At 41.1% G+C, this 26,782-nt stretch overlaps 1 protein-coding gene across 1 annotated transcript in view; it reads right to left on the bottom strand.

Annotated features, from left to right (window-relative positions):
* The window catches only part of T265_04286 (hypothetical protein), a gene marked incomplete at both ends in the record, with an annotated part of 49,879 nt that overhangs the window by 17,523 nt on the left and 5,574 nt on the right, over positions 1-26,782 (bottom strand). The window contains 5 exons of the mRNA XM_009168985.1: positions 2,025-2,359; positions 4,411-4,595; positions 5,375-5,540; positions 14,417-14,762; positions 18,984-19,280. Of these exons, the coding sequence (XP_009167249.1) occupies positions 2,025-2,359; positions 4,411-4,595; positions 5,375-5,540; positions 14,417-14,762; positions 18,984-19,280 (1,329 nt within the window). The remainder of the gene's footprint in view (positions 1-2,024; positions 2,360-4,410; positions 4,596-5,374; positions 5,541-14,416; positions 14,763-18,983; positions 19,281-26,782) is intronic.

Raw genomic sequence — 26,782 nt, 5'->3', positions numbered from 1 at the left:
ATAATAATAATAATAATAATAATAATAATAATAATAATAATAATAATAATAATAATAATAATAATAATAATAATAATAATAATAATAATAATAATAATAATAATAATAATAATAATAATAATAATAATAATAATAATAATAATAATAATAATAATAATAATAATAATAATAATAATAATAATAATAATAATAATAATAATAATAATAATAATAATAATAATAGGAATGGATAATTCGTTGGCCCAGAAGTGTGAGAAATATTCCTGCACGGTGGCAGTGAAATATACGTTGAAAGCAGATAAAGGGGGGCTTACAAGCTTTTTCTCAGTGCTGGTCAAACGGTCTACACTGTAGGGAATTCTCAAGAAGTATGGGAGGGACCAGTTTGTTTAAACAAGGCTAATAATGGTTCTTGAGTGTCGCGGTCAGTTTGATTTCAAGTCATATGAGAGACAAAATGTATGACAAACACAAATGAGTCGTTGATGGGACGGTTTCTATGTGGAAAGTTTGTCAGCCTTGCAACTTAAAAAAACAATTCCAAGGAGACATGCTTTTATCTTCCTCCGAAATTGCTGCAGCAATCCTACAAGAGAACTCCAAAGAACCTTATATTTTAAAATTTGAAGACGTTCTTTTTCGTCAAACGAATTCTTTTGGACGAGTTTCCCGAGGAGAAACCATGCACGCATTTCTCCTTAAGCAACCACACCTGGGTTCTCGGAGGGTGCAATACTGTTTCCAATAAGCTAAGCGAAGGAGGTCGATTTCACTGCCTTCTTTTGCACCCGGTTACATATCTGAGATCGATCAAAGTACAGTTTAAACATGAGCTCTAATACCATTTCTTAGGTGTTTTGTGCGACTACATGCTGACGTAGGTTTCACTGGTGAGGAAGATCACGATATTTTTGGCCCGTACAGGCGTAAAACCTAAAGAAAATTTTACACTGTTCATTTGAAGTCCTTCTTAATGTGTCGCAGCAACTCGAATTAATGCTTCTATGACGATTTTGAGGTGGAAGAGAGCATCTTGATAAAGGACGCAGGCGCCCGTTCACACTTTTTGAGTAATACTGCTGAATGACAAAGCGTAATTACTAGGAACGGTCAAGCTAGTCTCAAATGGGCAGTGTTCCCTCTGAAAGGAATATCCGTGCTGTAAATAGTAATGTATGCACCCCATGGTGTGATAATAATGCACTGATACACTTAATATAATGCATTCGTAGTGTGACCTCACAGGCCCTTGTAAACAATAGCTATATCGTCCACAGACCCCGTCAGCACGGTAGAAGTAGAAAGACATCACCTTAAGAGCACTAAATAAAACTCTACCAGAGACCCTCGTACGGACCGCAGATCGTCTGCCATATCATTGTGAATATTTTCACTTTGTTTTGAGCGTCCTTTTAAGTCTGGTATCAAGGTTGTCCAAAGCCATGTTAAGTTCGCACAAGTCTGACAAGTAACGACACTAATGTGCATGATGTTTCATAATCAAGCAGGCCATATTCTGGTGAGTTCAACCTGAAGAGACTAGCCACCAAAAAAAACTTTATTTTGCCTACAAGAACGTCTTCTATTGGCAGACTCTCCTAAAAATAGTCAAAATTACAGGGAAAGTCACTTTTGGTTGGTTCCTTTGCAGTGGTCTTTCCCGAGGAGTTGGGTGTACATGTGTGGCCTTTTGAAGAGACACACTAGTAAAAGGAAGTAAATAGGTTGTCTTCTCAAAATAAGATGCGGACAATTTGTTACAAAACTAAGACGGTCTCCTCTGGTACTTTTCACCCTCTTGGAGTAACATAACTGCTCACTAACCAAGAAGGCGGTCGATGCAAAAGTGAAAAATTCCAGTTGACATAAACATGCGCTATGGCAGGTGCACCGAAGTGTCACGTGCGTCTCCTATGGACAACCAAGTCAGCCAACGAAGTACCCGACGAACAAAGCTGTAATCTTTTTAATAGGATATTTGAGCTGGAAAGCATAGGGGAACATCTTATCACATTCACACTCACATTCATCTGGTAGCACAAACTTGATGTCCGAGAATATGGGGACTCCAAAGTCGTTGATGGGGAATTCGGTAATGATTATATCTGACCCCTGTATAAAAAGGGACAGTGAGGGATTGATCCGACCGCCATCTATACCAGTTCCGGGGGGAGCTTGCCGATCCAGTGAAGCCTGCGAGCTTGATGGACGTTCTAACTTGTTGCCTTCATTAACCCATTCCGATCCAGTCATAATGGGATGGGCGACTTCGACCTCATGCGGCGAAGGGGGATCCAACCTTGGTACGTATAGCTGGATATCATTTGGCGGAATTGAAACAGGTTCATTTGGACTGCACCTAAATACACATAAAGTCAGAGTAGCACATGTGTTAACCGGCAACAAAACCACAGTACTTTCATGTCTTGTTGACAATGTAAAATATTTTTTGCTTTTTATACTACTGAATAAGGCAGCAATAGTGTCAATCGATAGCAGATGGAAACTGAAGAGCCAGTGGTCCGTATTCAAGAAAACAGTATCGTCTGCCAGTGTGAGTGAGATGTGGCTAATACATTATTGATAAAAACATGGTGCAAGCGTACTCCTCGTTAAAGTTAGTAAGGGCGGAACACTGGATGGGGCGAAAGATGTTACCAGACCATGAATTGAGTTTCTAACGCATATCGTTGTTCTTACCTTTATATCAGAATACATCTTGGTGACGGATGAACTTGTTTTCACTTCCTGTTTGAGTTCTCCCAGGTAACACAGGGACATATGACCTCCTTTTTCAGACGAAAGTGACCAACGACCGTTTCATTAAGTCTTCACATTGTACGAATATACTTCTGTGGCAGATGTGAGAGTAGTAAATTTCTCGGGCATACATTTCTATGGAGTATAAATATAATCCTGCACTCACAATGGCTGTTTCAAACAGCTAGGTACATTTATATTTTCATGTTGTGGCGCTGAAAGATGCAAGAGACTCTTATCAGTCCTTCTTGAACGGAGAAAAGCTAGAAGCAGACGGACGTTTTCTGACCGTCCAGGTTATTATCCTGAAATTGGATAGCAGCTGATGCCATAAACACTCTACTTCTAGCTGAGTTCAGCTAATACCTAGCTACCAGAAACCGTCAAACCTTTGAAGATTTTTAAGATGTATATGCCTTTTAGGTCAGCATGTCTGTGTGATCTTTGCTCAAACGTCCCCATATATCTTCGCACTGCTCGGTTGAATGGTGATCACACATAACTGATGGACAAAATTCGTCATCCAGTACGGGTTAGCCACTCACAGGATCAGTCTACCGCTCAAGCCCAAGGTTGGACAACCAGCGTTTCAGATCAGTCAGTCAGCAATACTTGATAATTCCACAGATTGGAACAAGTCACTAAGCAATTGTTCTACCTTATTTACGTTCTCAAAACTTTATTTTGTCCATTTCAAGTTTGATCCGATCATGTTAAAACAACCGTTTTGAAGCCGTCTCCCGACAGCCAGTCAATCACTCGCTAGCCTGCCACATTCATTCCTAGGTGCCTGTACCTCCAGACTATCACTCAAGTGTTCTGGATAGAAACTGAGAACAAGAACGCCACAAACATCGTTGGCCGCCATACCTCGTAGTGTCTCCAACCAGGCATAGTGAGGATCGCGCGATCCCCTTCCTGGAAGGTGAGTAGCACTGACAGCACCCAAGCGTTTCGTGATCTCCTTCATAATCCTCTGCTAACTCAAGGGTCGGCCACCTCTCTGGTTACGCCACTCTGAGTTTGGCACGGAAAACAGCACTCTCTTCGGCAAACGATGGTTCGACATTCGCAACACCTGTTCCAGCCAACGCAGCTTCTGGTGCTGGATACATTCTTCAATGGAAGCACCTGTTGCACAACCGAAAACGCGCTTTCTAACTGCCTCGTTACGGATTCGCCGACACCAACCCACATGAGGTATGGTTCTGAGACAACGACTAGTGAACATCTGAGGACGTCTCAGTTCTGCTGCCCGAATAGTCCAAGTCTCACAGCCATGCTACAAACAGCCCGTTAACAGATATATGTATGGCAAGACCCCCGCTTGTCAGTAAAAAAACAGGAAAGTTTGCTTGAAGCATGTTAATTTGTACGTTCGTCAAATCCGGTGTTCATACTGTTTTTTAAATACAAAACAATGTTGAAATGAATGAGAATTCCCAAATCGGGCATAATCCAATGGGAGTCACAATAACTCAGTATTCAAAACAGGAAAGTTTGCTTGAAGCATGTTAGTTTGTACGTTCGTCAAATACGGTGTTTGTACTGTTTTCTAAATACAAAACAGTGTTGAAGTGAATGAGAATTCTCAAATCGGGCATAACCCAATGAGAGTCACGATAATTCAGTATTTCCATGAAAACATACTTGTATTTTGTTGACAGCGTGAGGTTACGAGCCTGGGCGACGGTGGCCACGTAGTCCGGACTAACATGCGGTTGGGTGCGAATATAGGCGATTGCTCGAAGAACCTCAGAAACATGACTGGAATTCTTCCCATAGACGGTAATAGCGTTGTTTGTCAGATTTACTGTAATGTCTTCGCGCAGGTACTGCAAATTAGAACAAATTATAAACAAACTAGAACTCCAGATGCATATCTTGCTTGTAGACGCCGTCCATGACTGATAGCAAAACAGGTGAGAATTTGGAATTTGCAACCTACTGTTTACAACAAACGTAGATCTGTAGGAAGATACCGCGTCCAGGTTATCTCCCGGAATTCTTTCCAACGTAGTAGTATTTCACAAAACCTCGACATTCTAGATACCCGTCTCTCTGGTTCGTAAAGCTTATTTGATCTGTATTCAGTATTGTCTTGATTCATTCTCATATCGCGGACACTAAGTTAAGCGGGGGAGGAAAACATAATGTTATTGCGCGCGCTATGCAATCAAATGTTGACTAATTTAGCAAACTTGCTTGGAATGTGCTTCATTTTGAAGTAACTTTGTTTGGTCTGTTGCCATTGAAGAGCACTTTGGGTTGTTGAAACTTTGAGCAGTAAGGGCGGCCTGCAAAGTGCCTTTGTTCCTAACAACGTACACTAATTTCTAGACTGTTTGTGAACTTAGAATTTGCTGTTTTTTTGGGTTGTTGAAACTTTGAGCAGTAAGGACAGCCCGCAAAGTGCCTTTGTTCCTAACAACGTACTGTAATTCCTAGATTCTTTGTGAACTTAGAATTTGCTGTTTCATGCACGGTCAACTGAAATCCAAGCAAGTAAATGGTACTTCATATGAATTAGCTAAGTAAAATTCCCCTCTACACCCAATGAGACTGGATTTTATACTTTCGATAAGTTATCAGGAAGTGTCTGCAAAAAAGCTACCTTTAGTACGTTAGGCACCAGAAGCGATTCGCCACATTGAGCAATGCAGCGCAAATTATTCGGAGATTCGGTTTTGCCGAGGAGCACAGTCAATCCGGCTAATTCGCCATTCAAATGCTGCCTCGTCAGGCGTGTGATTCGATCGAAACAGGCACCGATGGTAATCCTGTTGGTAAACAGCAAAAAAAAAACAAAAATTTTGCGTTGGCACACAAATAACATAAAAAATATATTTGTGAAGGAACGTTACTCATAGGGTTGGCCACCATCGGTTCCGTTCGATCTTGGGCCTCAATATGCAGTCCCAGAGTTCCCATCAAATGTGTGCTCTACTTGAACGCAAATTAACTTTTCAATTACACCATGGAAACAAGTGTATTTATAGTTTTGTGCAAATTAGCGTTATAAGCTGTTTTCTCCTGGAAGAAAATATTTGACTTAGACAAGACTACATAGATTTTTAACACTTTTACAACCAAAGCATAAACCGTTCTTTAGCTCTCAGAAATCCTACTCAAGTCCTGTTTGACAGTTTGTAGCTATCATACTGGCATGATTACCCGAATCAAAAGAGGGAAGCACGGGACTCGAGTTTTACTTTGACCAGTGCCTGTCAACAATTCAAGTCCTCGGTCAGGTCAGTACCCAGTCACTGGGTATTCGACGCGAAAGTGTCATAAAAATGTCGATACTGGAGCCTGGAAGCATCCGAATTATAACCAGCGGACCTGTCGAGTTACGTTAGAATGCTCAGCTTAAAAACCAGCTACTGGAATTCAGCTGAGATCGAGACCATGTGCAGCTAATGAGCAACAAGTAACTACAGATTAAATTCCCTTCTACACCCTTGCCTGTGGATTAAGCAACTCAAACTAACCAGGATAGGAGAAGAACTTTAAAACTAAGAAGACGTTGATACATATTTTACGAATTGTGAGGCCACTCGCACAAGTCTGGGATTCAGTATCTGAATACCAACCATTCTGTTGACTTGCGCTAGTAATGTGCTTCATACGCATAACTGAGTTTTGGCAATGTGAGGTTTTTTTGTTGAACTTGTATCTATTCCCCGAGAAGCACGTAATTTACTCGTCCTACACTCTAATTACTGGATTTTGAGTTGCTTTGGTTTTAAGGTAGTGGACAAGAAATCAGTTGTCGAATGAAAGACAATAATGGACACCATCTTGCTGACCTGATCAGTGGCTTTTATTTCTTCTAGATGAAACAACAGCAACACTTTCGGAAGCAGGTTAGTGAAGCTTATTAAAATGCGGTAATTTTTCCCATAGAAGAACCCCAAACTGGAAGGCTTTCGTCACAAGATACGTTTAACCTCTGAAAATAGCTACCATATTCTATGGGTTATAAGATACATTCACTATGCTCAAGGTTAAACTGATTTAAAGAGCTTGCCCAGATAAGATAATGCTGACGAGCAGAATAAGAGGTTTGCTTCTCAGTTTAGGAATGACGGAGAGCCATCAGTTCAGAGAAGCTTGGCGAACAATCGGTAGTTTTGCTTATCTGCCCTTACACAATATCATAAACCTCAAGAACTCATCCCAAAATCCTCAGATTGGCAACACTCTCTCTAGCAACTCTGTCAACAACACATTTGTGACTGCTACGTACAGTGTTTAGGTTTAAAGTATATTCCTGCGGAGCCATCACGCAAGAGAATATGAAACAGCGAGCAGTCATCGGACGCATTAATCTACAAAGACGTATTTTGCTGAATGATTTATTGAACGTATTTTCTCGTGGCAGTATCAGCAGTATCACTGCTGGTCGCGTGACTGATGTTACACTCTGTAATGANCTCCGTCATTTCATTGCCCAACCAGTAGGTCATGACTTGGACAAAAATTCCAAAATTTAAATGGGAAAAATGATATATTAAAATCATCAGGAATGGCCAAGATTCTGGAACAGTCTTTGGGATACAAAATGTAAGCCCTTGCCAGGCTTGGAGGATGCCGAGAAGGAAAGATAACAATGTATGCTGGAGCATGCTTCCCAACCCTGCGCTGATGTATATTGACTCCATGGTAATGAACGCAGTGATTTGGATCGGCACATAGAGCGCCCTTCTCTCTCTGGAAATCCTAGGAAAATGGCAGCACCGAAGTACGGCTGATGGAACAGATTATGTATTGTGTCTAAGGATCCTACTGCAGGATCCTGGGGAAACAGCGAGCTCAGGTTAAATAAAAATTCAAGCTTTAGCTGACGAATGCCTGCATCTCGCAAAGAAAGGGAATGGGGTGGTTCACACAATCCCTCTGAAATGGGCCACGTGAACAAGCAGTTCTACCTACAGATTAGCTCGTATCAACCACTGGGGCCTGAAGCAGTGAAAGTTACCGGCAAATTCTCTCAGGTTTGAGAGCATCAAAAAATGAAGCGTGCTTTGGCCAATACAGTTTTCCGATAAGTTACTAGTGCGAGTGCTTTTCTAAGTGTATCAATCATCTAGAAAATATTCCAATTTTCACTATGGTGAACATATTGCGCTGTCCTTCAGACTGGGCTGTAGATGCCGGTCGAAAGAACGAAGCACATTCCACCTGGCAAAATTAGTTAAAATAGAGTACCCGTCCTAAAACCACATGCCACAAAGTAAGGGCAGTTTTGCTGCAAAAGATAAAATTGAGGTGTTTGCATTCACTTGAAAACCAGAGCGAGATATCCTCACAATTTTTGGAATAGTCACTCCAACTGAATCAAATAGTTTTTTAAATAAGGGCAGTTTGATACACTGGAGTTCATGTTGTCCGCTCTTTTTGAAATTGATTTCAAACTACCGCTCTTTTATAAGTCTCCCAGGCAAAAAAATGTAGAATTAGAATAGGAAGTGAATGTATGTTACTTGTTTATGTGAAGTAGCTTGAGGGGACAATATTTTTCACCGCAAGCACAGACCGGATCATTTCAATCAGGCCATGCGCCTGCAACAGGTGATCCATTTCTATCTCAGCAACTTAGTTATTTGTTGCTGGTTTGTTCGCTGAGCTAGGCAGTTTGATTTTGAACGTTTCATCGTTAACGGGGGTGACATTATCAGTTAGAGGGCTTGGTGTAACGTAGAGATGGGTTGGTGTTCAAGCTATTATTATTATTATTATTATTATTATTAACTGCTGTCGTTCTTTAGCTCCAGGCTATTTGGACGAGGTATAATCCAAGCGCGCTCTCCTTAGGCTCAGCAGGATCAAATTCAGTTTTGTATAAATGATTATGTCCTCCTTTCCCCGAATTGGGTTGGTGACGGTGTTTCTGAGAGCACCAGACCGTACTGACCTCAAACCACCTTAGTCCTCAATTTTGTGACTGGGTTAATTTCGGTCTCAACTCTGTCTTTAAAAAGCTGCAGGCACGTTTGTCTTTCGTAAATGCCACTGTCGTTATAAACAACTCATGAACCAGGCAAGAAGGACAAATATTTCGGGGAAATTTAAACGTGATGTGAAGGAAAAACTAGTAGACTTATGACCTGAAGAGTCATTCGGTTGGCGAGCGAAAACGCCGGGAAGTTTCTAAACCGTGCAGTATGAGTCCAAAAACAAAGCACTAATTTTTTCGCCCACACAAGGGTATTATTTGGTGTTCCGGGGGCAAGCGAATGAAATCAGCTAATGAAAGATAGAAGTCACCGATCATTCTACAACAGATGGTACGGTCGATTAACTCCGATTTGATTTCCGCTGAATGTCTGCCAGAATGAACAGATTTATTTGTCAAAATACTAACACGCCTCACTAAACAAGATGACAGCCTGAAGTTTGATAAAAACAAACAGTAAATCAAAAAGAGACGGTGCGTTTGTGAGGGGAGAAAATTTGCACTGCAGGACCATCAAATTATTACCTTCAACCAGTCTGGCAGTTACAATCTGCTTGTTATAAGATCGAAGAGATTCGCCCAGCTTTCATACTATCTCTCCCAGGCAACATAGTTTTGTTTTTGACAAATGCACCCATTTTCAAAACAGTTTGGTTTTAACGGGAGAATCACCTGAATTCCTTGTCTGTAATGTTCTTCTACTGAATGAATTGTGTGTTACGTCTACAGCTTTTTTCGGAGACCTACACACCTAAAGGCAACCCGTAAACCTTAGATTCAACGGAACGTATAACCCCCATAAGTTATTTTTTTAAACGAGTGTGCCACCGTATTCTGGTTCCCCTGACCAACTTCTAAGTCCGCCTACGTCCTCAGAAAAGACAAGCGACCGCACAATTCTACTCCCTAGAGCAAGCACAAAGAAGTTTCACACGATTGTTCGCAGGCCTTATCTCCTTAGGTCATCTGAGCGCAAGGAAAAATATCAACTTTCTACGCTCTTCGGCTTGTTTGTTATTGGTTCTACTCAGAGGTTTAGGGCTATGCCTCTAATCTTGCGCGTCTGGTTTCAAAATTCGTTAATGGGTGAGAATACTTTAAGAACACTTTGATGCCAGTAAAAAGCAACTCGGGTAATCCAGACAGAGTGTTATGATAACCTCACTTGCCGCATAATTTCTTGACCAAACTGTGTAACTGTTTACAAGTATGTTTTCAGGTATCGAAATCTTCAGTAATTCACCGTGTTGGTTGGTTTCCGAATCAGCTAACTTAATCCGCTGAAGTGTTGGGACGTTTTATATGAAATTCTAGCCAGTAAAATTTATCGAGCATTTTACTGTTCGCTATAATTTGCTATCGGTGATGATCAATCTAGCTCAGGCTCCTTAACAGTAAAGAACGTAGGTGTCAATGCATCTTCACTCCGTTCGTCAATAAATCATGGCTTCTTCCTTTTTTATACGCTTTTGAGGATTAATTCCGTCTCGGGTAATCGCATTGGAATGTTTTTTTGCACACGTATTCTATCATGTTGTTTTCACTGCTATTCCGTTTTACTTCAAATACGTAACAGAATGCTTTGCCTTGACAACTAACCTCTGAATTAATCTCTGCATCAAATTGGCTTTCCAGAACATTTCTTTTCAATTTCTTTCCTTTTCGGTACCTCACAGCTATTGATAACTATTTACTCTAGCTTTTATATGGTCATCCTCTCAAGTTTAATGCGATAGCTGTGCGGCATGGGGTTGAATAAGTCTAGACAACAAACTAATTATACAAAAAAAGATGAACAGAACTGTTAGTTTCTATGGGGACCTTACAAAACTAAATTAAATCCTTGCCATTTCCAGTAAATATATCCTGAGGGCAATAAAAAGTGCGAAACCGGTATTGGACTATTCAGAATTCCCATTGACCTTATGAGGTGTAACTGGAAACAGAATGCCCAGAGAGAATTTTTCTTCTTTCATGAACTGGAGAGATTCTCGCCCAAGCAGTTTAATGTTCGACCAGCTAACTCTGCACTGGAGATGCCCACACTTGATTCGCGACTCATTTGGTTCATTGGAATAAATATGTTTTAGCACTGACAGCAAATAAACACTATGAAAGGGGTGCACGTGCCAGGATGTGAAAACTGCTGATACCGGATCTAACCGATTGAGTTAAGAAGCGACCAGTGAAGCGTTAAATGGAGTATAGTCGGGTGGGAATGCCGGCTCAAATGATCCGTAAAGTGTATAAGCCCACTTGATTGAAATTTATCCTAAGCCTATTTTCAAGAAAGCTGAAAGGTTGGAACAAACACCCCTGCTTCTAGCCCAAGCTGTTCTATTCTCCTGTAAGAGAACCCATCTTGGTAAATTATAAAAATACCAAGGAGATTCTGCCAAAGGTTTGTGATAAAAATTTAATATGGGGAAAATAGCTTTGTCATCTTTATTTCTGCAGCGCCACAGGTGCATTAGGTTCTTTGTCTACTGGCAAGTAGTATTTTGATAGGGGTAAACAATCCGAGGGAAGAGTACGACACACTTTTGCATGGTGATAGGTTGATAACTGTTCCTTCCCGAGTTCCAAAAGTCGCATCAAATGAAACAGTGGATCACCTTGTCAACTGCCATATAGTTAAATTCACAGTAGTTCCTACGAGGAACTGCCATATTCAGAGACAGGTGAACGCCTTTACTTCTCATGGATGTTCGATCATCGGAGCTGGAAAGTACAATACTCCAATAGCGCAGTAGTTATTGTGGTGGATTCTCCGAAGGATTCAGTATAGTTGATTCACTGTCGCTTAACGACAAATGAACGTATGTATCAGGATTACGGTTGTAGTTTTTATTAACGCTAACATTGACATTTATGGGATGATGGTTACTCCCGGTTATTCATGACTGCACTATTGATTTGAACTAAGGTTTTGCATACCAGTAAGATTGGCATGCAAAATCAAGATAGATTTTGATTGCACTCTAGATTCGTGGTCTGGTTGGAATCTTTTTGTTTAGGAAGCGGGTGGTGCGGAAAGGTGAGGCGCCGAAAAAGGGACTTTATAACTACTTGAAGCTTTGTGAAAGAACATTTATGTAGAAAAAATTGTTTTATTAAGAAAACTAACTGAATTCCAGCTGGATCTCCAATTTATGATGCTGTTCTTGGACCAAAAGTGCTGTATCGGGTTGTCTCATGTTTCAGCTGGTACGCTATCTGCGACGTCTCAGTGCATTGTCTTGAAGGAAGGTTGCTTATAGGATTGCTGAAGGCCCTTTGGTGGCCCAAAGTCCGCTTTGGTCTACTTGAAATCATCACGTAGGCACAGTCTCCGGTTTTCGGCAAACCTTATGTTCTACTTGAACCCAAGTTGTGCAAAATTTGCGAACTATGCTCGTTGGCACATCAACATGGTTTTAGGTCAAAGGTTTGTAGAAACGAGTATAATTCAAAAGTCCCGTAAGAATTTGGCTAAAGTTGAACATAAGGTTGACTGAATGCGCCTACTTGATGAGCCTCCAGAATAGCGAATATCGCATTAGCTAGAACATGAGACGACCTGGTGCGGCTCATTCACGTGGAGAAGTATATCATGAATGACAGAGTCAGCTGGGTTTCAGGTGAGTCCATTTGAAAAACAAACTGGTATGCGAATGAATTTCGTTCAATTCGTGTTGAAGTTGGTGGAAACCTGCGGATTAAACTCACCTGATGAACCCCAAAAAGAGCAAAACCGGCCGTGGGTTGTGTAGATTTCCTCAAGAGAACATTTAAAGCTGATTTTTCGGATCAATTCTACCACTAGTCGGCATCCATTTAGAATTGCGATTTCGCCTTTAGTAGGCGAAAGTGGCGCTACCGGTAGTAGATTTTGGGGAAATACTTAAAAAGACCAGTCATTATGGGCACTTTTCAGCTAACCGAGCAGCACACGCAAGTTTATAAGAGGGTCTCAATGTACTAGCGAAGTAGTCGTGTGTGCCCTAAATTTCAGTGTTTTGTTTCACCCTGTATCGAATCAGTCTTAACAAGACCTTTCGTAATACACACCTGCAGTTTCCAATGGCATTTCATTCCCTGGAACACTGACAAAACATCTTGAAAAAAAAAAAAAAATGTTGCTGCAGCAAAGACGTTCGCTATCCAGTTCAACATAATACATCACCAAGCCTATTTTCCGTGAGGCCAGCCTTTCGCCTGTTTATTCCTGTGATGATTATTGAAGGTCAACTCTGTGAAGCCCCAACTTGAATGCACTGGAATTCCAAAGAAAATCTTATTCAGTGGTGTAGTCAGAGTCTACACCAAGTCTTTTTAAACATAGCTCGACTCCGATGGATGGCGAACGGAGTTGACGTCAGGCTCTGTGCCAAGCTGTGCGAGTCTCGATACGCGGCCCTAATTAGACCTTCTGCCAGGCTGAATGACTAATGCAATTTTATCATCTTTCACATATCTCGATATCCGGTAGGTTTCGTTCTAAGGTGGAGTAGCTTCGGACAGCACTTCCCTGTTCAAGCCGCATCTCTACTTGTTTTGCTTAACGACAGACTCCTCTGTGAAGCAATAAGAATGAAACATCACGAAGTGCTTCTTGGCCTTGCGGCACAGACTAGACTCACTTACAAGACAAAATCCCACTTGAAAATTTCAAAACATATTCACACTACTAACAAAAAGAAATGTGCCCGCCATAAATGGAGGATAACTCGCACTGGGCTATTAAAGGTGCCGTCCGCATGCTAGTTAATTCAATGAAGACTTGGCACGGATGTTCTGCTTCGTGATCACACAAGTATAGTATGGGTGCAGACATCTTGTGAAAGTATGCGAACACCCATACAACGACAGTAATGATTCGAATTCGACAGTGAAGACGTGTAATGTTGGAGTAACCTTGCCACACTTAACGGGATCCTATGAGATGAGATCGTTCGGAGGCATGTGCCTATAAATGAACACCTATAGGTCGTTACCTTTCAGGAGGAAAATGATGTGACCGAACTGGATGCCGGATAAATGCCCAGTGAAAATACTGATCTGTAACTGGAACAGGATGCCTAAGTAATGTCGGGTTACTCGACCAACACACGAACCACAAAAACGTCGACAAATCTGATACATTCACGCAATGTTCAAGACAGGTAGCCACGGATGACTTTAATTGATAGAAACGAGGGTTTCAAATTGCATGCATAAGACGAAACCGCATGGATGGTTACCAAACCGGATAAAAAATTTTGTATACCACAATCCAGACTTCTCACAGCTACATTAGAATGCATGCACCTCTAATCCTAATCTGTTTCATCCATTGTGCAGGAAGTCTATATGGCCTGAAAATTATATTGAAACACAAATCTAATCCACGGTCAATGTGCATGCGTCAATGCCGACTCTAATTTGCATATGCAAGACGTCCACTGAGAAAGTCAAATGTAGTCACGTGTGAGGTTCTCAATACGTTTTGAGCAAATGAAATGCTTACGAATCCGTTTCGACACACGCATAGACGTAATTTGTTTAGTCATGTAGTATTCCCCTTTAAAACTGTACCAAAGCTTGTAACCATCCGTTTAGATTAACTTGAGCGTAGAGCATTCAAACATCTTTCAAGTAACACCTGAGTACAGAGTATGCCAGAGATTTCATAAAGGTTGAAGGTTTAAAAGAGCACCCTTATGAGGAGATGCTAACCTTGGTTTCGCTCTCTTTTCGGATGGAATATATGGTGGATTGGCAGGCATGAGTGTCTCTATCGGAACTCCCAGCATCCCCAAATCCTGTCCGTCAATCTGTAAGCTGATAAATTCCGAAGTTGATGCCCAAGGACTGCGACTGAACGTAATTGCGTAATGATGCCAAGTGACGCGACTCAAATCACTCGGTCGGCAATATTCATCCGGAAGTGGGCCGAACATCCAAACCGTCTTCTTCCTGGGTTCATTGTCAACATCGCTCATTTGGTATTGAAATGAAGCCATCAAACGGACGATGAGGCGACACTCGCGAAAGCTAATCGAGAAGAAACGCCAGTTGACTTCTGACAAGAGATGGGGAGTGTGTTTCGAATAGTGTTTTAGAATGGATCATCTGGATATAGCATATGCTCTCTTGATTTAAAAAAAGGTGCTTATAGTGCGTCCAAAACAAACAAAAATTACTCGCAAGACTTTGCGAACTTAGGATAACCAATCGCAACAGTCTAAACTTTTTTAGCTGAGACCGACAGGCTTAGTGAGGTTTACGTACAGCAGAATGGTAAGTAAAATTTTTAGTTGGCCAATTTGGAATCAAAATACTTATGTAACTTTTGGTCCTCGACCTTTTTTTCACACTGCATAAATTTTTTATATCCATAAAAGTAACTGCTATCAAAAACTTTGAAATTCACTTTTCAATGTTGTTCAACAGAAGTGAGTCATTTGATAGCTAGCAACCGATGGTGTCGACAGGTTACGATTTGTCAAGTATCACAATATATTTCGATCACCGCACAGTATTTTTTTTCTTTAGCTATATGCGATACAGATGAGACTTTATTCAAGTTATTCTTCATACTTTTCTACTGTACACATATGTTCGAAATTATCGCCTCATTGTGGTGGAGGACACGTACGCTATCTCACGCATGTATGAAATGCAATGTGCTAACTCAAGTTGTATAAATAACAATACAGATGTTAGCAAATGGACAAACTATATGCGCGTTTTGTGCACGGGGGAACTTTTGGGCTTATCTTCAGGCCAAACGTAGTCCGATGCGTTTCAATCTTCAGGTCTTTGTGTCAAGTGTGTGACAACCGCGACTAACGTGGAAGTAGAACAAGGTTCGTTTACTATCTATCCCTCTAACAATGTGGTTGAAGACTGTAAGCGAGTAAAATGACTCGGAGGCTCTATGTAAGGTGAAAAGCACTTGGTGAATCCTAAGATGAGAACTTCGGGCACACATAACAATGAACATAGTGCTAGATTTATTCGAAATTCGCATTCAGGAATTTAGCGAAACCTTAGGGCATTTTTGTGTGTGGACAATGCCAACATCCGTCCTATCTTCGAAGTTACATAAATGGCCTACTGACGGTTTTAAAATTCCTCGGCTGCTTTTTTGTTAGTTAGGTGGTACATCCCATGGGAGATTGAACTTTATAAGTGTGGTTTGTTAGGTGAGATTCTCCGTGGCCCAGTTGACAGAATCTGTGACTGTCAGACAAGATATCGGTATTTCATTTTCAACCCTTCGGTTGTCAATGTGTTCAGACTATGAGCACTTGGATTTCTCATTCCGAGGTAATTGAGTAATCTTTCTACAAGGAGGAAGTATCGTGTTTGCTCCTTGCTGTGGAAGATTATGCCAAAATTCCCATGGGAACGGAAAGTAAGAGTGCGTGTGCATGTAAGGAAATATTGTTCTTGTTATGAAAGCTGTATTAAATTGAGTTGGTGTAAATTTACTCAACGTCCGTGTAGAATGAACAAACGGACATGGTGTTTCAGTAAGGCTAAGTTACTTAGAGCACTTCATTCCCTGATTGAAATTTGGCAAAGAACTTGAAATAGAGCTGATATGCACAGATGTGGCCTAAAATTATGTTTCTTTGGTGCGGAAAAAGCAAGAAAAGGCACTTGAAGAAGTGTCTTCTCTCTTAGTGCACTGTAACTGTTTGATTGCCGGATTCGCTCGTATACCCGTAACTTGTCGAGTGTCGATCTACCATACACTCATGAAACACTACATAATCCAGTCTCAGTGGTAACTTCAGTCTGCCCGAATAGGTACCCCAGGATGAAGACAGTCAGTTGTTTGCGACTTTGCAAGATACGGCGGTATTCCTCAAATCTATTGCCTTCACTACCTTCACTGTTACACTGGAAAATAAATCTATGTGTAGTCAGCAGGTTGGTCCATCACCTCCAACGCATGGCTCTCCGTCTCTTGTTTTTTTAAAATATAGGCAAACAGGCCATAGCGGCTGAAACCACTGTGTTTCAGTGCACGGTTTTTTATCTGAGAAACTGACGTATACTGAATGAACCTTTATTTGTGGACTACTACTACATGTGCATGACAATTAGTTTCTGGTGAATTTAAAGCGATCTCAGTGAGTACTGTTTAGGTGACATCAAAAAGTCTGGAGCGAGACAGTAACACAAAGGCCATCGTGTGAATCGAGCTGAGCTCTTAAGCAACTACGTAGGACAAACCACTTAATGGACGTTTTTGCCTACACTCCTGATAATTCAATAAGGAGAGTGCATAGAACTCTCTAATTTTGTGATCTGTCAATAAATCCATCTTGGTTACGAATGAAAACAGATCCTTGGAGCTCATCATTGGTAGCTATTGTTGAAAGTTTTTTCCAAAATATCACAGAGACAAGCCGTCTCAGGACAACTTTTCGTCACAAGAGACTGTCTTATTGTGGTGCGATGGTGTGCATGTATAAGCGACCACTTGATTTTTACTAAACGATACTCATTCAGCCTTTATGTACTCTTGATAATAGTTGGTCACCAGACGGGACCTTTGGATTAAAATATGTTTCCTAAAATTGATAGCCCCGTACTACTCTATACTTTCCTATATTCAAGCTTTTCGGGCAAAGACTTTGACTTGGAACACCAGTCGGTCTTCTGGCACTATCCCAAACAAAGACAACCGTAAAAAAACGCGTATTAATTTAGCACTGTACCACAATGGCCACCGTGCGGTAACACCAAATTACTTGCTGAATTTAACAAAGCGAATAAGCTTAAGCGACGTCACGTTTACCACCGACCAGCTGTTGGACTTGCCATTAACTTCCAAGGAACCATCATCTCCGTAAAATGCTGGCTCTTCTCCATGAATTTATATAGAAGCTATCCTTGAAAATTTTGATGATCTCCGTACCCTGGAATTTCCACAACTCAGGCTGCTTAAAGGTGTGAATTAAACCAGCTAAACTTTTCCAAAGACGCGTTTCGTCAGAGCTGCCTGCTATCCATCATCACTTAGTTTTACCACGTATCTGGAAGATGAACTCATATCTGAAGGCACATTATTGGTCCGGGGTTTCACAAAAAAAGTTTTCTTGCTACTTGGGGAACATGCGCTTGCGAAAACTTTTAACAACAAGACACAGAAAGTTATCCTTTGTTTGGCAGGATTTTTACACTTTCATATTTCCCAACCTTTTTCTCCGATCTGAATAATAATTATGAGGTTTGTTTGATTTGCATATCATGGAAGCCGCATAATCCGGGACTGTACCGACAGTGGAAGTAATATACGGGCACGAACAACACTCACTAACTTTCATCCTTAATGCTGTCAAAAGCAAACATTACTGAAGTAGGCAGCTTAAAAATACTCTACAGATATGAAAAATTTAGGCGCTTTAAACGATTGACTCCTCAGTCCTCGTGGTGTAACACTCAGACGCCTCCATTGGTGCGTAAGTCAGTGCTCGGTATCAGACTAGGTTCGCTGGAGAAGTGAGTCTAGGCTATCAGCCTTATGTGGTTCCAACATTCCTGAACACGCTAAATCGTCACCAACCAAAGATAACCTTGTTTTCTGTTTTAAACTGCTGGTAGTCAAAGTTTTTCGGAATGCATCTCTTGCCACACATAGAGGACATTTATGGAAACTGCAGTTGCGGTTTAGTTGTTAGGTGACCTCATGCGGAAAAATGACTGTGCTCAGTCAGTATACGATTCGCTATCTGTTACATTCGTGAAATATGGAACCACAAAAAGTCATATGATGTTCTGATGGGTCAACCTAAAGGACGTCATCTAGATAGATTCACGATGCAACACAAATGCAGGCGAAGGCATAAATCCAATGCTTCAATATAACGTCGGTTTTATTTAAGCAAAGGTGGTGGAACTGTAATCAAAGTCTTGGTGAGCATACAAGAACGTTGGCGAACATTCGAGTATCGATAGAGATTTGACAGAAGGTCGTCCATTGCTTTCTTGAATTGTGTTGTCGACACTCAAAACGGTCAGTCAGACACATCTTTTTTAATTCCACGCAAAACTGAAAACTGTGTCCGTGTGCTCATTACAGCGTCCCATTTTCTACTTGGATTGTTGTTTAGTATGCAGATTGTTTGCCGTTAAGTCCCATCCCATACAGTTCGAATGAACTTGACCTGACACAACGAGTTGGCGGACACGGCTTAAGGTAATTTTTCTACGAGTAAGTTAAGGGAAAAGGATATCCCTGATACATAACATTTGCGAATAAAACACTTGCCATCCTGATCCTGACTGCAAATAACGGTTTCCTCCCTGTCCTCCACTGTGGCATCCGGTGGGAGAATTTCACCAGGCTGTCTCACAAGCCAAAAGGTAACCGTGAACTCTGCATCGAAGGCATTGACCTGGGCGTCATCGCCAAACCGTAACGAATCAACCTCCCAGACACTACTTGCCGAGCTTTCGAAACGCCATTGTTGAGTAGGTGCAATTGACCGTGGTGGGTTACCAAGTGGTGGCCGGGTAAGTTGAGCAACAATATCCTTATCCGGGTCCGGAAGTAGGTTTGTAAGTGTGGCCGGGTAAATATCTAGGGTAAAGTCATAAGTCAGCTGTAAAGTTGCAGTCGAATCTTTCAAGCTAAAAATTTTATCACACTTTGTAAGTTGATAATGAAGAAGAAAGTACATTTACATATTCACAAGGTGGGACAAACACAGAGGGATTAAAATTCACTCAAATAAGTAAAATTTGTAACAAACCCAGATACTTTTAATGGTCAACAGACGAAGCTTGCATTCAAGTTTGAATAACAGGTGGATACCGCTGTGTTAGTCAGTTTCCGAATGTATGAAACAATTAAACAGCGTGCAGTGAGTGTCTTTACAGAGAAAAAGCCGCTGATCATACTCTGTTAGTACAATAATGTGCAGGTACACAGCATTTTTGGTCATGCCAACCCTGTGGCCAGAACTTGTAGGTGTGGGTGTGTGCAGTATTGAATTGAGGACAATGAAAAACTGCCAACCGTCTTATTACTTTGAGTAAGATAAAGTCATCTTGAAAACTGTCATCGCACCATTCTTTAGAGATTAGATCCCTCTCAGTTACTTGCGAACCAGTTAAAATGTAGTCGCCAGATATCGCTCCGAGACAGATTTGAGCAACCATCCATGCATCCTCAGTAGCAGCGTCACATCGCAAGCAGCTTTGTGGACATCACATTCGCATCCATTCTAAAGAAGGCTCTATAATGCATATTCATTTATTTCTCCATGGTACGAGTGGATCACATAAAAATTCTGTGATTCTGCATTTGAAATAGGAGACGATATGAGAAACGAAATTTGTAATGGTAGGACACAGTTTGAGGATTAAAACTTAGAACACAAAATGATCAAGTACTTCACTGTCGCTAAAAATAAAAAAAATCTAGAAACCTTTCCAGCAAAAAATTGGATAAAAGGCGTTTCTTTATCTTTATATCACATCATTAATCACTTATTAAGATGATGGCTAATTAACCAAATTCTGTTTGCTAGACAAGTTTGCATTAAGTCTGGAAACTCGACAACAGCCAACTGCTCGAGTACGCGAAACGTGCTTCAATTTGTCGTCAGTCGGTATACTGAAAGTGAATCTGCAGTTACATATCATCAAACGATTCATCCTTTGCTAGTGTGTGAACCGGTAAGACTAAAAAACAGAAAACTTGGGACTTAAAATATATGTTATTCACTCAACCCCTCAACCTACCGTTGTGTCGATCGACCAGACACCTAATTACACATTCCAGCCAATCAGCACTATGCGTACTTTATAGTTGCTAAGATACGAGCTCAGGAACATTTTTTATCTATATACATACACAGCCATGTCTAGTCGAAAAGATAAAACCCGTCTCCTATTGATTAGTGAAAACGAGATTCGGGGGAATGACTAATGCATAACAAGACAGTGAATATCTTTCTAAACATGCTTTGCGTTGATTATGCTCTGTTGTCAACAATATTCTGGACACGTTTCATTTGATCGAATTGGCTAGGTCACACGAGGATGATACACTGTTTGTTGGACATGACCTTCAGGTATGCAGGTATTTATGCGAAATAAAAAACAACTGCTGTCTTCCACAGTATTGTCTAGAAAGGCAGCAATAAAGCAAACTGGTTGTGACAATATTGATGGGACTGACAACATTTTTCAAAGAACATTAGTAAACACAAAAATGCATGGTCTACCTCGAGAGATTTCGCGATGTAACTGGAGTGGAATAGCAGGCATTTTAGAGGAGAAAACGCTTTTATACTTTGCAACAGTGTCACCGTTTAGAAGCATCGCTTTGCGGCGTTTCTTTGCAGTTCTGCTTTTCACGGACGTCTTTTCTGTGGGCTCCGATATAGCACTCTGCCAGTCGTATACTTTTACACAGTTTGCCGTCTAGGGCCAGTTGCCACTTCGAGTACAGAAAAAAATGTTTTGTTTTCTATTGACTTATCTGATGGCAGGATGGTTCGACAAGAAAGTTTCATCACTAGATAAGTGGATAACATCAGTACGTTGCGAATGGAACCCAATCCGGTCGCACTGATGATGTCAGCTTGCTTGATGATGAAACATTTGCAAACAACTTGCATCTTTCAAGGGACGAACCAACGACCATCACAAAAACCTGTACTAACACCATCCTCCTCAATTTCAAGGACGTTTGATTCATAGACCGTTTTATTGTTTTCGGTGAGGTTTCGAGTTTGTTTCAACAGAGCCGGTGGAGATAGTGCATACGGGTGAATGGAATGCAAGCCTTCATCGCCCTTCGGAAGAAGAAAAGGATTAGCACAAGCTATCATTATCGGATTTGGTGAAAATAAAGCCGAAATTGAGCTAGTCAATTAGACCACAAGGCCGAATTGCTCCCGAGATTTTAAGTAAACTAGGGGCTACAAAACAGTGACGATTCTCTCACTAATAAAAGCATCCTCCAAACGGCTAAATTACACTAGAAATACCCTTTTCTATCACCAAATAGTGTGAGGACGTCAGATCGGGGTGGGGAGGGGTGGAATGGCGCAGGGGATGGAACTGTGACACATGAAATGGTCAGCGACTCCAGAAGGTGTAGTGTAAGCCGGTCTAACTCTGATTTATAGGAAAGCTGCGCGCATTTGAACATTATTACGCCGCAAGATTTACAGTAAGAGGGAATATGTTTGTTAGCTTACTGTCACCCACTCTTCTACCCAGGAGGGTAAACAATGGGAAGGCACGCCGATAGTTGTGGGTGGTAACACCGACCGGCTATTTGTTAGTCCAAAGAAATTCGGTAATCACGTTCCTGAGAGTCCAAAAGGTCGTCAGTATTTTTCCTCTTTTAATTAAGTATTTGAACCCTGTCACCGCCAACTCCATAAGCCTGATACTGTACGACGTCTTGGTTGTCATTAATCCAAAAAATGTCAAGTACTACCTCAGGGACAAATATCAGACTTTCTTCGTGTTCTGCCAAGATCAACAGCTCTGAGCTCCCCAGTAACGGACACGCATTTCCCATCTTAAACAACCACTGTATAGATGAAAAATGATGGCAAGCTGGGCAATCACTAACCACCAATCAATTTGTTGATAGTTGAAACTGCGCATTTGTCTTGCCTTGAACACTGGATAGCTCAAAACATACCGTATTCCATTCGTTTAAGATGGGCCAACGTATTAAAACCGAATATCTGTTCTCAATCGATTGCACACCATTTTTCACCTATTCTCTGGCACCATAGTGTTCCAATAGGTGATTTGGGACAGGAATTACGTGTCCTTTTCTGGGGAGAACACGAAAAAGTCTGATATTTGTGCCTGAGGAAATACGTGAAATTTGTAGATTAATGACAACCAAGATACCGTATGGTAACAGGTATCTGGAGTTGGCGGTGATAGGGGACAAATACCTAATTTAAAAATTGCAAAATGCAGCGTATCTTTTGGACCCTCCAAAACCAAAAAAACGGAAAATAAGCATGTTTTAGATATCAATATCTTTATGAGCAAAATGAGAGAAATCCAAGTGAAGATGGAGATTCTGGCACGTATACATGATAGTGCGGGTTGTACTTCATTAGAGGAGCCATGATTAAAATAGAAACCCGTTTTCTATTAAAAAACACAACCCTCATATTCAAAGGGGGCGAAACTAATTGTAGTTGAGAGACGATGTTTCAAGGTATTTTTCGGCTTCCATTAAAGTTTCACAACCTTGACTTGCATATAAAAGAACAGCATTTTAAATGTGTGAACAAAGTGTACCTTCTAACTACCTTGGTCAGCATAGAGTATTACAATGACTCGGAGGTAAAACTTCCATTTGAGAAATAGCAACTGGAGTGGTTCTTTTCAACCATAACAGTGTCTTTAACACTACTTATAGAGCTGAGTCGTTTTTGTCCCTCTTGCAGCTTAGCAAGTAGAAATATCCCCCCGAAATCGATTAGGCTTATGCCTTATTTGAATATCAGTTTGCCTCCGTGTTGCGACAAACACAACTGAAAGTTAAGGTGCTGCTGATGAAAGATTCGGCTGATTTGGAAGTCTCAACGGAGCAGTAAGGCTTCTAACTCAAGTAAAATTCGAGTAAATAGCAAGCAAAGTCTGCGGGCTAGGTAAAATAATGATTTTCTCCCGCAGTCAGAAAGTCAAAATATAGAGTTCTGTAGTCGCTGCCAGATCTGAACAAGTGTGACTACCAGAAGCTTTCCGCGGTGAAATATGAGCAAAACCTATACTCCGATAGGTATACCTGCTGTTACAAATTTAACCAATATTTATCTGTTTTGGTTAACTAGTGTTTAGTCATAATTTGACACTCGAGCGTAAAGTATCCATGTTGTCTACCATCTTAATAAATTGTTGTAAGTCACGGCCTATCGCAATATGAGCACTTATCCTAAATGAAATTCTTTTTCTGAAAATGTACTGAATTTTTATTGGGCCTGTGTTTTAAAATTTCTCAGCATTGTCCTATGGACATCAACCATCAAGTCTACAATGAGCATGGACACTTAAGTTGACAGTGAATTTCCTCACGTGACAGATGTTGCTCGGGCAACGTAAGATCGATACGTAAATGCGAACTACCTGAATGGCTAACTCATCTACAGATAACCCGGGTGATAAACTCGGATAAAACTTCATTTAACTGCTATACTGCGTTGAAAATCACACTCAATGCAGGTTGTAAGGCAGTTTGTCCTGACGGTGAACTTCAAAAAGGTTATTCATTTAAACACTGTGTCCCAGGAAAAATTAAGAACAGGAGTGGTAATATGTATCCGAGCAAGGAGTGCTGTGACCATCCTCTAACTTGATGGAGTCTTTCTTAGTCCAGAATGTAAGGCATCTTCAATTAACTGTTCTACAGTTAAACAATTCCTCAATCTGACATAGAATTTTTACAAAAAAAAATCACACAGTGATGCTTATCTGAATTCGGAGTTTCCGTAACTCACAGAGCACATATTCCGGAAATCCGGAAAATCATACAGATATTCAATTACTGTCATCGCTGAAGTAGTTCAGAAGAGCTCGTACCCCACTGGTTTGCTGAGTTACAAAATGAGAAAAACAAACACTGATCGTTTTCACAGAACATTAAAGCTGAACAGGGCGGGAAAATCCTTCTTCGGGATAACCTGCTCGTTTGTTCGTTCCTAACTCGATTGACCGTTCAAGGAACCATGTCTTTAGGGATAAAAAACAATGTTTTTCTCTTGAGTAGAACACAATAATTACAATGCTCATCCTAATTAGTGTCCGGCTAATAGTTTCTCTTTGATATCCAGCAAAGAAACCACAACAATCACAACAATCACTTTCATAAAAAACTCAAAACCTTCGTTGAATTAAGATGTTCCGAAAATTCCCATTTATAATAAGAGCAAAGATGGGTTGACGAACATGTTTTCGGCAAGGTCTTTTCAAGTCATACAATTGCAAAGGTTAAGAGAGCAGTATTTAACATATTTGAATGAGTATGGTGTAAATGGACAGGAAATCGAGTGAGATGACATTGGCTACCTATCAAAGAACCATTAGTTCAGGTCGCCAATAGGAGGACTTGAGCTAGCCAGCGCGCGGGGTGCTGTAGTTGTGTGTTCAGCACACGGTGCATGTGTGAGGGGAGGTGAGTTGGACCATTTAAGTACAAAACACTAACAAAGCGTTTTTGCCGACAAAGGATCGGGTCGCGATGTCGTATGGCGATAGCTTCAGCCACTGCAATTGTGCGCTGCTGTACTGATCTGGGTTGATTGGCCGGCGCCTTGTAAACAACGCGGAAACTTTGGCTGGGTATCACGTTGTGTGCAGTGTCAGCTAAATGTTGTACTACAGAGCTGGTTATTGTCCTCCTAGTTCCAGAAGCTAGCCAGGGTGGATTGTGTTCCTTCATTCTTTGGCCGAGTTGTCTAGTCTTGCATCTGATATATTCCGCTGCACAGCAGCAGGAAAATGAGTAAACTAACATATTTTTGGCGTGGACAGGCACTCTACCCTTGAGATTAAAGGGGCACAAACGATTGCTGGTGAACCAGGTTCGTAGTGTTGCGGCCGGGAAAACTTTGTTCAGACTGGTGGAAAGTCTTCTGTTCAGTAGATCGGCCGGTATATCTCCCTTAAACGGGAGGATAATGTAAACTGGTTTCATTCCAGCTGTGGCTGTGATGGTGTTTGCTTCCTCTCTATTCAAATGCTTTGTAATAAACTTGTCGGGCAGTCCATTGTCTCCCAGAACGTTGGTGAGAGTTCGGAATTCTTTTTCCAGCGCATCCTCAGAGCACAATTTCTTCGCTCTGTTAGTTAGGCTATGGATCAGGTTTCGCTTCTGCTTTATTGGCACGAAGCTGCTAAAGTTAATGTGTTTTTGGTACACCGATCGTTTCAGTTTACCATCGTGACGTCGTTCAACGAAGAAGAAGTTGTCTGTTTCCCCTTCCGAAGTAAATTGAATGGCAGTGTGAGCCTTATTGAACTGTTGTTGGAGCAATTCCAATTCGTCTTTATTGTTAACAACAGTGAAGATGTCGTCTACATATCGGCAGTAATGCTGCATATTCTCTATGTTAGCCTTTAAGGGACCAGCTTCAAGTTTACTCGTGAAAATGTCGGCTAGCATTGAGCCTAGTGCCGAGCTCAATCTCGTCTCACTCGATTCCCTGTCAATTTACACCACACTCATTAAAATATGTTAAATACTGCTATCTCAACCTTTGCAATCGTATGACTTGAAAAGACCTTGCCGAAGACATGTTCATCAACCCATCTTTGCTCTTATTATAAATGGGAATTTTCGGAATATTACGCACCTGCAAAGAACCCCAGGGGCTGAAGAAACTGAATCGTTATTTTAGCTTAGGCACCAGACTTGCGATGACAAACACGTGTTTGGCTTTCCTCGTGGGATGCATAGAGAGCAACCAATACCCGAAAAAGTGTTTGAAAACTTTGAGACGAAGTCGTGTGCACCCTGAACTAATCTCGTTGAGACGACACGCTCGGAGCCACATAGACACCCACCGCATCCAAGCAGCAGAACTATAGGAACTAATCAGTCAGAGGCAGACATATGTTGATGGCCTAACGAACGACGAACATACGTCAAATACGTTTAATACTGCTCTCTTAACCTTTGCAATTTTATGACTTGAATTAAGATGCATTAAATTTTGCAACCAGGACTAGAATGTACACAGTAACAAACCAAGAGATCCTCATTTACACATAAAACTCAAATTTAGCGCCTTTCAGCTTGCACTCGACTATCTTCGAATTAGACAGAATCGTTCCATGCCAAGTAAAAGTAACTGTTCTAGTTTCTTTGATTTTACAATCTGTGTGAAACGCAAATCTGATGTGGAGTGATTGGATTGACAGTCCTGAGGTAGACGCCTGGGCAACATTGACGAGTATCTTTGAGCATCATGTCTCATTTGAGACTCCAAAGGGGATAAGTACAATTGGGAATCTAACACGGCTTAGTAATAGGCAACACCAAGCACATTGGATATTCAGCTAGGTTGTTGGTAGTGGGAGGAGATTGAGATTTTT

Source organism: Opisthorchis viverrini, assembly GCF_000715545.1.
Source record: "Opisthorchis viverrini unplaced genomic scaffold opera_v5_69, whole genome shotgun sequence".
In the NCBI taxonomy this organism is placed as follows: Eukaryota; Metazoa; Platyhelminthes; class Trematoda; order Opisthorchiida; family Opisthorchiidae; genus Opisthorchis; species Opisthorchis viverrini.
This window is presented reverse-complemented; position numbering and strand designations above follow the sequence as displayed.